This window comes from Hemitrygon akajei, chromosome 5 (genome assembly GCF_048418815.1).
Source record: "Hemitrygon akajei chromosome 5, sHemAka1.3, whole genome shotgun sequence".
NCBI lineage: Eukaryota > Metazoa > Chordata > Chondrichthyes > Myliobatiformes > Dasyatidae > Hemitrygon > Hemitrygon akajei.
In genome coordinates, this window is record NC_133128.1 from 159,589,117 (window position 1) to 159,602,148 (window position 13,032).

Sequence of the window (13,032 nt, forward strand, 5' to 3'; positions counted from 1 at the left end):
TTATTTTGCTTTCTCTTTTGTATTTGAACACTTCGTTGCCTTTTGCATATTGTTTGCTTGTCCATCTTTGTTGTGTGCAGTTTCCTTGTATTCACTGTGAATGCCTGCAAGAAAATGGATCTCACGGTAGTATATGACATATGTACTTTGATAATAAATTTACTTCAAACTTTGATGTAATTTCTCAAAACTCTCTTGCATTATAATGCTCAGAGTTGCTCAAATAATTCTGATAGTTTAAAAACTCTCCGCTCTTGTCAGTTCTGCCAGCTGTTACTCCAGACTAATTTGTCCTAAAAAAGTTTAAGATGAATCCTCAATGACACTGGGCTGTCCAATCTTGGAAGAATATTTCTTCCAAGTAAATGGGTTTAGAAGGGCAAAGAGTTGGCCCCAAGTAACTCAGTTGAATACACAGTGATTTAAAGTTCTATTAAAGTGATCACTAGGTAACCGCACAGTCAAACTTTACATTGAAGAAATGAACCTTAACAAACAATCCTGTTTAAATCTGTTATTTTACTGGTGTAATTAAAACCAGAAAGAAAACAAAATTAAAACAGAGATGGATAAAAACTGATGCAAGAAAGAGCTAACCAGTATTTCTAAGAAGGCTTAATGCTTCAAATATTGTATCTCTGGTTCAGTAAAAAACAAATTTTAGATTTCCAAAAATTCATTTTCCAAAAAAATTAAATGTTACAGAATTTCTAATATTTTTTAAAAAGAAGGTAACATATTAAGTAATAGACTACTTTTCAAAATAAAACTTGATTACTTGTAGGTATATAAGACCATAAGACAGAAGAGCAGAGTTAGGCCATCTGGCCCATCGAGTCTGTTTCATCATTAAATCATGCCTGATACTTTTTCCTTCCCTTCCTCTGCCCCACTCCCGTAACCTGTGATGCTGTGGCCAATCAAGAACCAATCAATCTCTGCCTTAAATACACCAAATGACCTGGCCTGCAAAGCTGCCTGTGCTAACAAATTCCACCAATTCACCACCCTCTGGCTAAAGAAATGTCTCTGCTTCTCAGTTTTAAATGGATGCTCCTCTATCCTGAGGGTGTGCCCTCTTGTTCTAGACTCCCCCACCATGGGACACATCCTTTCCAGATCTACTCTATCTAGGCCTTTCAACATTTGAAAGGTTTCAATGAGATTCCCCCTCGTCCTTCTAAATTCCAATGAATACAGGCCCAGAGCTATCATATGTTCCTCATATGATAACCCTTTCATTCCCAGAATCATCCTTGTGAACCTCCTCTGAACTTTTCCCAATACCAGCACATCTTTTCTTCGATAAGGAGCCTAAGTCAGTACTCAAGGAGAGTCCTCCCCAGTGCCTTATAAACCAACAGCATCATATCCCTGCTCTTATATTCTAGACATCTTGAAACAAATGCTAAAATTGACACCAACATCTTCCCAACCACAGAGGTCAGGCTAACTGGTCTATAATTTCCTTTCTGCTGCTTCCTCCTTTCTTAAAGAGTGGAGTGGTATTTGCAATTTTCCATCCCTCGAGGTCATTACTAATGCCACCACAATTTCTATCACTACTTCTTTCAGAACACTTGAGTGCAGTTCATCTGGTCTGGGTGACTAATGTAGCTTTAGGTCTTTCAATTTTTTGAGAACCTTCTCCCTTGTAATAGTAACTGCACTCACTTCTCTCTTCCCTCGCATCCTTCAACACCTGGCACACTGCAGGTGTCTTCCACTGTGAAGATTAATGCAAAATACTCATTTAGTTCATCTGCCATCTCCTTGGCCTCCATTATTATTTCTCCAGTCTCATTTTCTTGCACTCCTATATCCACTCTCATCTCACTTTTTTAAAATATATTTGAAAAATATTTTTCTATCTACCTTGATATTGTTTGGTAACTTGCTGTCATATTTCATTGACCCCCCCCCCCCCCCATCCCTTCACCAATGATTCTTTTAGTTACTTCCTGTAGGTTTTTGAAGGTTTCCTATTCCTCTATCTTTCTGCTAATTTTTACTTTTACATTAGCTTTGACTTTGTCAGCCACCATTGTACTATTCTGCCATACTGGGTATGCTTAGTTTTGGAATACACCTATCTTGCACCTTCCTCATCTTTCCCAGAAACTCAAGCCATTGCTGCTCTGCTGTCATTCCTGCCAGCGTCTCTTGGCCAACTCCTCTCTCATACCAATGTAATTTCCTTTACTCCACTGAAATACTGCTATTCTTTCTGCTGTACTTTCTCCCTATCAAATTTCAAGTTGAACTCAATCGTATTATGATTACTGCCTCCTCAGGATTCCTTTACCCTAAGCTCCCTAATTGCCTCTGGTACTCTACATAACACCCAATCTAGTACAGCTGATCCCCTCGTAGGGTCAACGACAAACTACTCTAAAACGCCATCTCACAGGCATTCAACAAATTCACTCTCTTGGGATCCATTACCAACCTAATTTTCCTAGATTACTTACATGTTAAAATCTTCTATGACTATCATAACATTGCCCTTTTGACACGCCTTTTCTATTTCCCGTTGTAATTTGTAGTCCACATTCCATCTACTGTTAGGAGGCTTGTATATAACTGCCATCAGTGTTCTTTTACTTTTGCAGTTTCTTAACTCAACCCACAAAGATTCAACATTATGATTATGGTTTTATCTTCCGATCCTATGTCACGTACTTCTAATGAGTTGATGCCATTCTTTACCAGCAGAGCCACACCACCCCCTCTGCCTACCTTCCTATCCCTCTGATATAACGTGTAACCTTGGACATTCGGCTCCCAACTACAACCATACTTCAGCCATGATTCAGTGATGGCCACATCATACCCGACAATCTGCAGAAGTGGAACAAGATCATCCACCTTATTTCTTATACATTGAAATATAGCAGTTCAGCGAATTTTTCATTATCATCTCCTATTCTCCTTAATTATTTTTTTATCCCTTCCATAACTGATAAAGTCTTTAAAGATTGGGATGAACTAGGTATTAGGTGTTTTTGGGACCTGTTTATCTCAGGATCTCTTGCTTCATTTGACCAATTGTCAAATAAATTTGCACTCCCAAAAACACATTTTTACAGATACCTTCAAATTAGAGATTTTCTACATTTCCAATTAGCTACTTTTCCTATAGGTCCTGATAAAAATTTACTGGACGATCTTTTGAAATTTAAAACCTTTTGTTAATGGTTCTATTACCGGTATCTATAACTTGTTGATTGATTCTAGACAAGACTTTTTAGATAAAATAAAAAAGCTTGGGAGGATGACCTAAATTGTCAGGTTTCTGATGATAGATGGAATAAAATTCTTAAACGGGTTAATAAATCATCTTTCTGTGCTCATCATTCTCTTCAACAATTTAAAGTGGTTCATAGAGCTTACATTTCTAAACAGAAGCTGTCCAGTTTTTACCCGAATGTTTCTCCACTTTGTAATAAATGCAACTCTGCTGATGCCTCTTTAATTCATATGTTTTGGTTTTGCCCTACAATTGAAAAGTTTTGGCGGGAAGTATTCCATACCTTCTCACAGCTTTTTAGGGTCCAATTTGACCCAAATCCCCTTACTGCCTTGTTTGGTATTATTGCAAATGAAGATATAACTTTAAATACTCCTAACCTACAGGTTTTAGTTTTTACCTCTCTTTTCGCAAGAAGAGCAATCTTGCTTAAATGGAAGGAGTCTACCCCTCCTACACATCTTCAATGGCTACGTGATATTATGTCTTATTTAAATTTAGAAAAGATCCGCTGCTCAGTCTTAAATTCGAAACGATCTCGACATCATTGAGGCTGTCTGGGATTAACTGCAGAGACAGATACAAGTGAGACAGTCAAAGTCTGCAGAAGAACTGCAAGTTCTGCAAGATTCTTGGAACAACCTACCAGCTGATTTTCTTAAAAACAGAAAATCTGCAGATGCCAGAAATCCAAGCAACACACAAAGATTGCTGGAGGAACTCAGCAGGCCAGGCAGCATCTATGGAAAAAGAGTACAGTTGACGTTTTGGGCCTAGACCCGATTTTCTTATAAAACTTCACAGCGGTGCATCTAAGAGAATTGATCTATAAGATGATGAGGGGCATTGATCGTGTGGATAGCCAGAGGCATTTTTCCAGGGTTGAAATAGCTAACACAAGCGAGCATAGTTTTACAGTGCTTGGAAATAGGTACCGAGGGGATGTCAGAGGTAAGTTTTTCACACAGAGAGTGGTGGGTGCATGGAATGCACTGCCGGCGGTGGTGGTGGAAGCGGATACAATAGGGTCATTTAAGAGACTCTTAGATAGGTACATGGAGCTTAGAAAAATAGAGGGCTATGTGCTGGAGAAATTCTAGGCAGTTTCTAAAGTAGGTTACATGGTCGGCACAACATTGTGGGCCAAAGGGCCTGTAGTGTGCCGTAGATTTCTATGTTCTATGATGCAATTTTAAAGGCAAAGGTAGTCACACCAAAAATTGATTTGATTTAGTTATTTTCCTGTTTAAAGAGCAGTAAAGTAATTTATTTGATATTTAGAAACTTGTCATTTCATTATTACTGAAATAATCTTTGCTTTACAGATTTTTTCCACACATGCCTAAGACCTTTGCACAGTGTTGCTACCCAAGAAAGCAGACAACAAAAAACATATCAGAACTGATAAAGAATTTGTTTTTGTGCAATTACTATATTTAGCATTCAGCTGTATTTAGAAAAGCATAAAAGCAAAAACATAGAATTTGCCAAATTTTATAAATCAAACAGAATATTCTGGAAATACTCACCTGGTCAGTCAGTATTTTCTACCGGACATGAACATCACCGGCAGGTCATCAGAAAGTAGCAGTGTTTGATTGTCCTTGAGAAGGCAGTGGACTATCTTTAACCACTGGATTTCTTCTGGTGAAGATGCTCCCCCAGTGTTGTTAGAATGTGTTCAGTAAAACTCTGATGGTCTGCTGGTTTGGCATTTGGTTCACTAGGTAAAGTAGGCTGTAGTCCTTCCTGATATGCCAGACCCCAGTTCCCTCTTTTCCCACATTCCCACTCACTGGTACTTGGTATACTGCGTCCGGTGCTCCCGGTGCGGCCTTTTATATATTGGTGAGATCCGACACAGACTGGGAGACTGTTTCACTGAACACCTATGCTCTGTCCACCAGAGAAAACAGGATCTCCCAGTGGCCACACATTTTAATTCCACGTCCCCTTCCCATTCTGATATGTCTATCCATGGCCTCCTCTACTGTCAAGATGAAGCCACACTCAGGTTGGAGGAACAACACCTTATATTCTGTCTGGGTAGCCTCCAGTCTGATGGCATGAACATTGATTTCTCTAACTTCCGTTAATGCCCCTCCTCCCCATCTTACCCCACCCTTCATTTATTTATCTATCTATCTACCTACCTATTTATTTATTATTTCCCCCTTTTTTTCTTTTCTCTCTTTTTTCTCTCTCTGCCCCTCTCACAATCACTCCTTGCCTGTTCTCCATCTCCCTCTGGTGCTCCCCTCCCCCTTTCTTTCTCCCTAGGCCTCCAGTCCCATGATCCTTTCCCTTCTCCAGCTGTGTATCCCTTTTGTCAATCAACTTTCCAGCTCTTAGCTTCATCCGTCCCCCTCTGTCTTCTCCTATCATTTCAGATCTCCCCCTCCCACTTTAAAATCTCTTACTATCTCTTCTCTCAGTTAGTCCTGACGAAGGGTCTCGGCCCGAAACGTCGACTGTACTTCTTCCTATAGATGCTGCCTGGCCTGCTGCGTTCCACCAGCATTTTGTGTGTGTTGATTAATTATCTATGCTTCCTTTCACTCACCCAGCCCCCAATTCCACTGTTCTCTTTCTCCTCATTGGGGCATGATTCCCGTGCTCTTTTTCCATCAGTTAGACCCGAGTTCCCACCGTCCCTTTACACTCACCCCTAAATGGGACCCTGGTTCTCACCCTCCCTTTCAGTTCACTGGGGCTCTGTTTCCCACACACTTATTTCCCCTCCTCCCTTTAAACTTAATGGATTCACTGGGAAATTCATTACCATACTCTATAACAGCTTAAAAAATGTGAATTTAAATATATTGGTCCATTAGTAAAATGACATCCAATGCTAACCCAACACCACCAAAGTCCAGAGTTTCACCTGATATTGACCTACTCTGTAATAATTATGTGCACTGCATGGAACAACTTTTGACACATTATTGCACTGCTGAAAGCTTAATGTTATTCACCTTCAGTAAAGGATATTTAGTTAACTCTATGCTTCCAGCGATAGAGACATACAGAATTGAACCACATCAAAACAGGTCCTACAGCCCACCACGTCTGTGCTGACTTTTTTTTTGCCCATTTTAGGACCATATCTCACTAAGCCTTGCCTGTTTAAGTATCCATCTAAATGCCTCTTCGGAGTAGCGATTGCCTCTATTTCCACGGATCTCCTTTGCTGGCAGGTAGCAACCAAAAAACATCTTACCCTTCAGGTGAACTTCTCGTCCCCAGCCTCTCAACTTACACCACACCCTCTTGTTTTTGATACCTTATTAGTTGCTTTACTAAACAGCAACACAGAAGAACATGTGAATACCCCAGCTAGGGAAATCCAGGACCTCGACCCAGACTGAAGGAAGAAAGGGCGAAGAACCTGCAAGTGATGGTGTTCCGATAAATCTATGACCTATGTCCTTGGGGTGGTGCAAGAGTATTGGGTTTAGGAGGTGATCTCCGACTGGCCTGGGACAGAAACAGCTCTGAATCTAGGGAAACAACCCGACTTCTAGATCTTGCATTTGCCTTATACATAGGACGTAGCTCCTATACTTAGTAACAATCCGGGTGCTCATTCGAGTCTTTATGTATCGTACACTATCTGATGTTCCCATCGCATATTTCACAGACGATTTCGCTCACAAGCGATGGGGTTACGGATTACTCTTGGGTGCTCTGAAAGGAAAACCGCAACGAAGAGTGACAGGAACGTTTACTCTGCGTGACACAGCCTCGCCGCGTTCAGAAGCGGAAGCGAGCTGGAGGAGGAGCTCGAGTGTGTTTTCAGTTCACGTCGCTCGCTGCTCGGGCTCCGAGTTCGCAGACGTCGCAAAGCCGGACTTTCTGCACCGGATCACGTCACGGGGTCGGACTCCCTCCCCAGGAAACACCTTTGATCAAGGCTGACAAAACTCCCGAATGATGTGAACGTTTGGGATTCGGGAGCCGGGACGTGCGGCTGGTCCGATGAAAGTGGCGCGGTGTAAACCTATCGTCTTATTCTAACGGCGACTCTTCAGACTTCAGCTACAGTGCTAGCTAAGTCTGAAAACACAAATAGCAGAACACTGGCGGAGCTTCATTTTTGAGACTTCTTTTTGTTCAGGGACAATTTTCGACGTTTTAGTGAAAACGATTAAACAATTTACAGTAGCAAACAAACGGAAAATAACCTGTCAGGGAAAAATAAAACTACGTTCAAACATGGAAAAACCGGGAAAAGGGTCGAGGAAGAAGGGGTGCTGTGGTAAGTTGCTGACATCATTTGGGCACTTTTACACCTGAATTTAGTTGTGATACTTAAGACTATTTAATCTATTCAGACGATGAGCCTCAATATTTAATTGGGGATACATAATTTGTGTTTATTTGATTTCATTTTAAAGTAACTTTTATCTTTGTTCTTCATATGACAGCCTCTTTTGTTGGTTACTTCAAGACCACCAGATTTCTTATTTATCTGTGTCACGGACTGTCTTCATGGGTAAGTTGGGCTGTAAAGCCCAGGCTCTTGTTTAATTCTGATTTGCTTCCTTCAGATGAGATCTGGTCAGTGAGGCTCAGGATTCACCTGCCAGTCCTCAGCCATGCAACGGTATGAATTTTCATCGGTGTGAAGCTTCCTATGAAATGGTAGTAGGTTTCTTTTGGAAGCAGTCTGAAAATTTTCTGTAAGTGGTTGGTGAAGGGAGAAAGTCCTCATTTATAAGATTGGACCTAAACTTCGAAAATTGCAGCTAATTTGCGGACAAGATGGGCAAAATTGGGTAAAAGCTATCACTGACATTTTATTAATAGCTTCTAGAATTAGTGGACATGTGTACTACTGAGAGCAAGACAAAAGGCCCTTTTCACGCTTGGCTCAAAAACTGCTTGCATGTAATGGTATGACTTTATGGTCCATGTTGTGAACCTGCCAAAGTCCACCTCACCCGTCAACTACTAAGCACTGGAGTGTGAGTAGGAATGACAAAAATAATATGGAGCAGTGTAGTGGTGCCGTTTTGTTCTCTCTCACACTTGGTAAGGTCCTGATTCTGAACCTGGGAACAAGGCCGGCCAACTTCTTGTCAGCTATGCAGACACTCGACCATACTCATTATTTTTCTGTGCTCTGACAGTCATTGACCTGAACCCGTGGAGTTACACCCTCCCCACCCTATGTGGTGTAGCTCTGCCTATTCCCTCTCTTCCAAAACAGCATGTGAGTGAATGAGCAGCTAATGCCTCATTTGGGTGAAATCCACAAAATCACAGTTTAGTCCATCAGAGGATGCTGACTTTTCTACTATGTTCACATAGTGCTGACTTATTTCAAGCTTCAGGTATTAATCAGTTGACCTTCAGAAATGTTTGATAAGATCAGTTGAAATGTTCAGTTCTAAAGAAGAAAAATTCCTCATTCATCAAATATCAGCTTGAATGGAAGCATGAGATCTTTTGAACATTGCTGTTAGGGTTTTCTGAACAAGAATCAGTGAGGGTTTTAAAAGGGAGCTAAATAACTGCTTGTCAGAAATTAGCTTCCAGATGACAGGGAAGCAGAAACGCACTGGGAGTCATAGAATTGTTCTCGAGAAGGCCAGTACAGATTCAGCAGACCACATGACTTCCTGTGATCCTTAGACCAGATTGTAGGCTGGGCAATGTTTTGCTGGTTAAACCTGATGTCCTCATACAAGTGTGTGAAGTTTGCAAAATGAATTTTTAAACATTTGAATTGTTCAGGGATCCACAAGTCTAAGTTAGAATGTTGGGATTAATCAGGAAAAAACTTTATGAGGAAATGGCCTCTGAATGAGTAGTCAGTAAGAAATTTTGTTTTGACAAGCTAATTTATTTAGATTTATGTCCAAGGCATATGTCTATAGATAGTGAGAAATTTCAGCCAATTGTTTCATGTTAAGTACAAACGTTTGTACACAAGAATATTAAAGCCAATATGTTTTCCTTTTTATCATCTTAATTTCTACCATTCAGTATCAAATGGTTTACTCTTACCTCTAAATCAACATTGGAACTCGAAGCTCATTATAGTAGTTGGTAGCATACTCCAACACTTGAGTATATAATCTCAGCTGACATTTCGTTGTACCACTGAGGAGTAATGTATTTTTGATCCAATTGTTTAATATGGATGGAATATTAAATTGAAGTTATTTGTTCAGCTGAATGTAGCACATAATACCATTCAAAAAAAGAGCAATGTTTCCTTGCTGTTTGGCAACATACCTCATTCAGCCAGCATATCCAAAATAATATGAATTGGCTTTTTATTTTATTGCTGTTTGTAGAGCCTGACAGTGCATAAGTTGGTTGCTGTATGGAAATAAAGAGCAACTTGTTGCGACATTCCAAAGGTAATTTATTGACAGTGAAGAACTTTGAAAAATCCTGAAGAAAGGAAAAACTTCATGTTGTTTTGTTGAATCAAGTAACATCAAGTTATTGTATGATTTTTCTATCTGCAACTGGGGCAAAATATGTATTTAAATCTAACTCTGTATGGTAAAGCACATCAGAATTTTTCTCATGATTGCCTTTCACTTTATGCTAACTAGTCCCAGTTTTATCTTCTTCCTCTTTATTCCAAATACTTTTGAATTGATGCTTGAATATAATTTATTTGTGGAAACCTGCTTGCCTTTATGCCCCTGCATATTTTTCATTTTTTATCCCGATTCTGCTTTGCAGTTCCTAGTTTTGCTGAAAATCTAATCTTCTAGCTGTTTGGCACAGCTCCTTTTTGCCTGTTTAGTTACCAGGAGATGGTTTAGTGGTGCTTGAGAAAAAACGATTTTTCTACGCCACAAGCACATTATACAGAATACAACTGCCCTTGCAGAGCTAGAAAAAAAAAGCTTTTGATTCTATTGGAATAGTTTGCACATCTTTCTCCTTTCTCCCAGAAAACTATATAGTAGTACTTTGCTTAAAGCATTAATCAGCACAATTCTGCTTTGCAGCTAATTGGACTCTCAGAGATTTCGCAATTACTTATGTTTGGTGGAACTTGTTTTAGACTTTAAATTCATTTGAGTATAGTTCAAGCTGGTTGAGATCCAAGAGTGCTATGGATATATCACTTTTGATTTGTAGTGTTGCCCATCTGTAAAACTGTTCCCCAAAACTGACAGTACATCTCCAGTTTTCTGGTTCACTTCAGCTGAATAATTATTGCTGATCTGTGTTGCATATCTGTAGTGAGGGATAGCTTCCAGAATACCTGATTACTACTCTTCACTGGAAACAAAAATGCGTAATTCTGCAAAGTGCAATTCTGAAGAATGTCTATTTTTGACTGTCATTATGAAGTGAGATGATTCAATATTTTGCATAGTTTTGATACCTGTAATCATGGTGTATTTAAAATAATGGTATAAGTATTTAGCTGTCCTAAATATAGGCAAACCCAGTGTTATTCACATTTACTGAATTCACAAATCACTATTCTTAAATTTGAGATATGGAATGAAACTTACTCTCACAGAATTTACGTTAAAAAAAAGTCAATTCACATTTCTTGATAAATGTGAAGATGATGTAGCTTGATTTTCTTATTTATTTTGAGACACAGCGTGGAACTGACTCTTCTGGCTGAACGAGCTACACTGTCCAGTGACCCACCTATTTAATGCTAGCCTAATCATCGGGCCATTTACTTTGACCAATTAACCCTCTGTGTTACTGAAAATTGTAGTACAGACAGGTTGACTCAGCCATCGCCATTGTTTATGATTGTTCCCTTTCTCACTCACATAATTAGTTGGCATTCAACTATTAATTCTCTTCTCCATCATATGCTTATTTAGATTCCTTGTAAGTGCAGTTGTACTGTTCACCTCAAGCACTCTTTGGGAAAGTGAGTTCCATGTTCTTAACTCTCCATGAGTAGATAGGTTCCCTCTGAGCTCCCTGCTGTACTTCTTGGTCCTATTCTATATTGATCACATTCAGTTTGGTTCTTCCACACAAGTAGAAATCTATACTCTTCGTCAACCCAAGTGGTCAGCACAAAACCTTCTCTCTTCAAGTTAAGATACTCAAAAAGTTTTACTTTTTTACAAGTGTAACCTTATCATGCCTGCATCAACTTGATAGAAACTGTGTTCACCCTTTATCACTTTGAATTATGGTAACAAGAACTGTTTGTGTTGCATGGTTGTGGCTGCAGTGCCTTTAAAATAATCATTATGAAAGTCCTCAACAGCCATCATTGTTTTATGAAGAGAAAATTATTTTTGAACATAGGTCATAGAATATTACAGCATAGTACATACCCTTTGGTCTTCAATGTTGTGCTAAATTATATAAATGTACTCCGAGATCAACCTTCCTTGCTATACAGCCCATAACACTACATTTTTCTTACATCCATGTGTCTATTTAAGAGTCACTTAAATGTCCCTATATTAGCAACCTCTACCAGCACCCCTGTCAGTGTGTTTCAGGCGCCATCAATTATCCATAAAAACAATAAAGCTTCCTCTAAATTCTTGCTAAATGCATGTCCCCTGGTATTGGCCATTGCCACCCTGGGAAAAAGCTGTTCACTATCCACTCTATCTATGCCTCCCATATTCTTATACAACTCTATCAAGTCACCTCTCATCCCGTCAGTGCAAAGAGGAAAGCCCTAGCTCGCTCAAGCTTTCCTCAGATGACATGCTGTGTAATCCAGACAGCATACTGGTAAGTCTCCTCTAAACCCTCTCTAAAGCTTTCACAACCTTCGTCTAAATGAGGCAACCAGAAATTAACTGTGATGTATCCAGAATTTTACAGAGCTGTAAAATAACTTCACAGCTCTTGAACTTAATTCCCCAAATAATGAAGACCAGCAAACCACACACTGTCTTAACCACCTTGTCAGCTTATGTGGTACCTTTTGAGGTATCTGTGGACTTGGACCCCAAGATCTCTCTGTACCTACACACTGCCAAGAATCCTGCTATCAACCTTATACTTCACCTTCAGGTTCAATCTTCCAAAGTGATTCACCTCGTACTTTTCCTGATCGAGCTCCATCTTCCATTTCTCTGCTCAACGCTGCATTCTGCCTGTATCTTGTTGTAACCTATGACAACCTTCTATACTATTCAAAGCACCACTGATCTTTGTACCATCTGCAAACTTATTAACACACCCTTTCACTTCCTCATACAAATCCATTATTAAAATTACAAAGATCAGGGACCTCAGAATAGATCATGCAGAACACCACTAGTCATAATATTTTCTATCTACTACCAACCCCATCTTTGAGCAAGACTATTCTGCATAATGCAGCCAAATCTCCATGGATCCCATGCCTCATGACTTTCTGGACGAACGTAGTATGGGGAAGCTTGTCAAAGCCCTTATAAAATCTATTTACACCACATCCACCGCTCTACCTTCATCAATTTGTTTTGTCAACTCCTCAAAAAGCACAACCTGCCCTTCAGAAAGTCACTTTGACTATCCCTAATCAGGCTATACTTTGCCAAATCCTCATAAATCCTGGTACCAAGAGTCCTCTCCAATAGTTTGCCCACCATGATGTAAGAGTCATTGGTTTATAATTCCCAGAACAACATTTGCACCCTCCAATCCTCTGGAACCACTCATGTGGCCAGGAAGGATGCATATATCATCATCAATGCTGCAGCAATCTCTTCCCTCACTTCCCAAGGTATATCTTTTCTGGCCCTGGTGACTTGCCTATCCTAATGTTTTTCAGATGCTCCAACACTATCTCTTTCATAACCTCAACGTGTTCCAGTACTTTA

General features: G+C 39.8%; 1 protein-coding gene across 1 annotated transcript in view; it reads left to right on the forward strand.

Annotated features, from left to right (window-relative positions):
- The first annotated feature begins 7,012 nt into the window (after positions 1-7,012).
- slc40a1 (solute carrier family 40 member 1) overlaps positions 7,013-13,032 on the forward strand; it is a 44,688-nt gene continuing 38,668 nt past the window's right edge. Inside the window, exons 1-2 of the mRNA XM_073047005.1 lie at positions 7,013-7,508; positions 7,678-7,745. Coding sequence (XP_072903106.1) covers positions 7,466-7,508; positions 7,678-7,745 — 111 coding nt within the window. The 5' untranslated portion in view covers positions 7,013-7,465. The remainder of the gene's footprint in view (positions 7,509-7,677; positions 7,746-13,032) is intronic.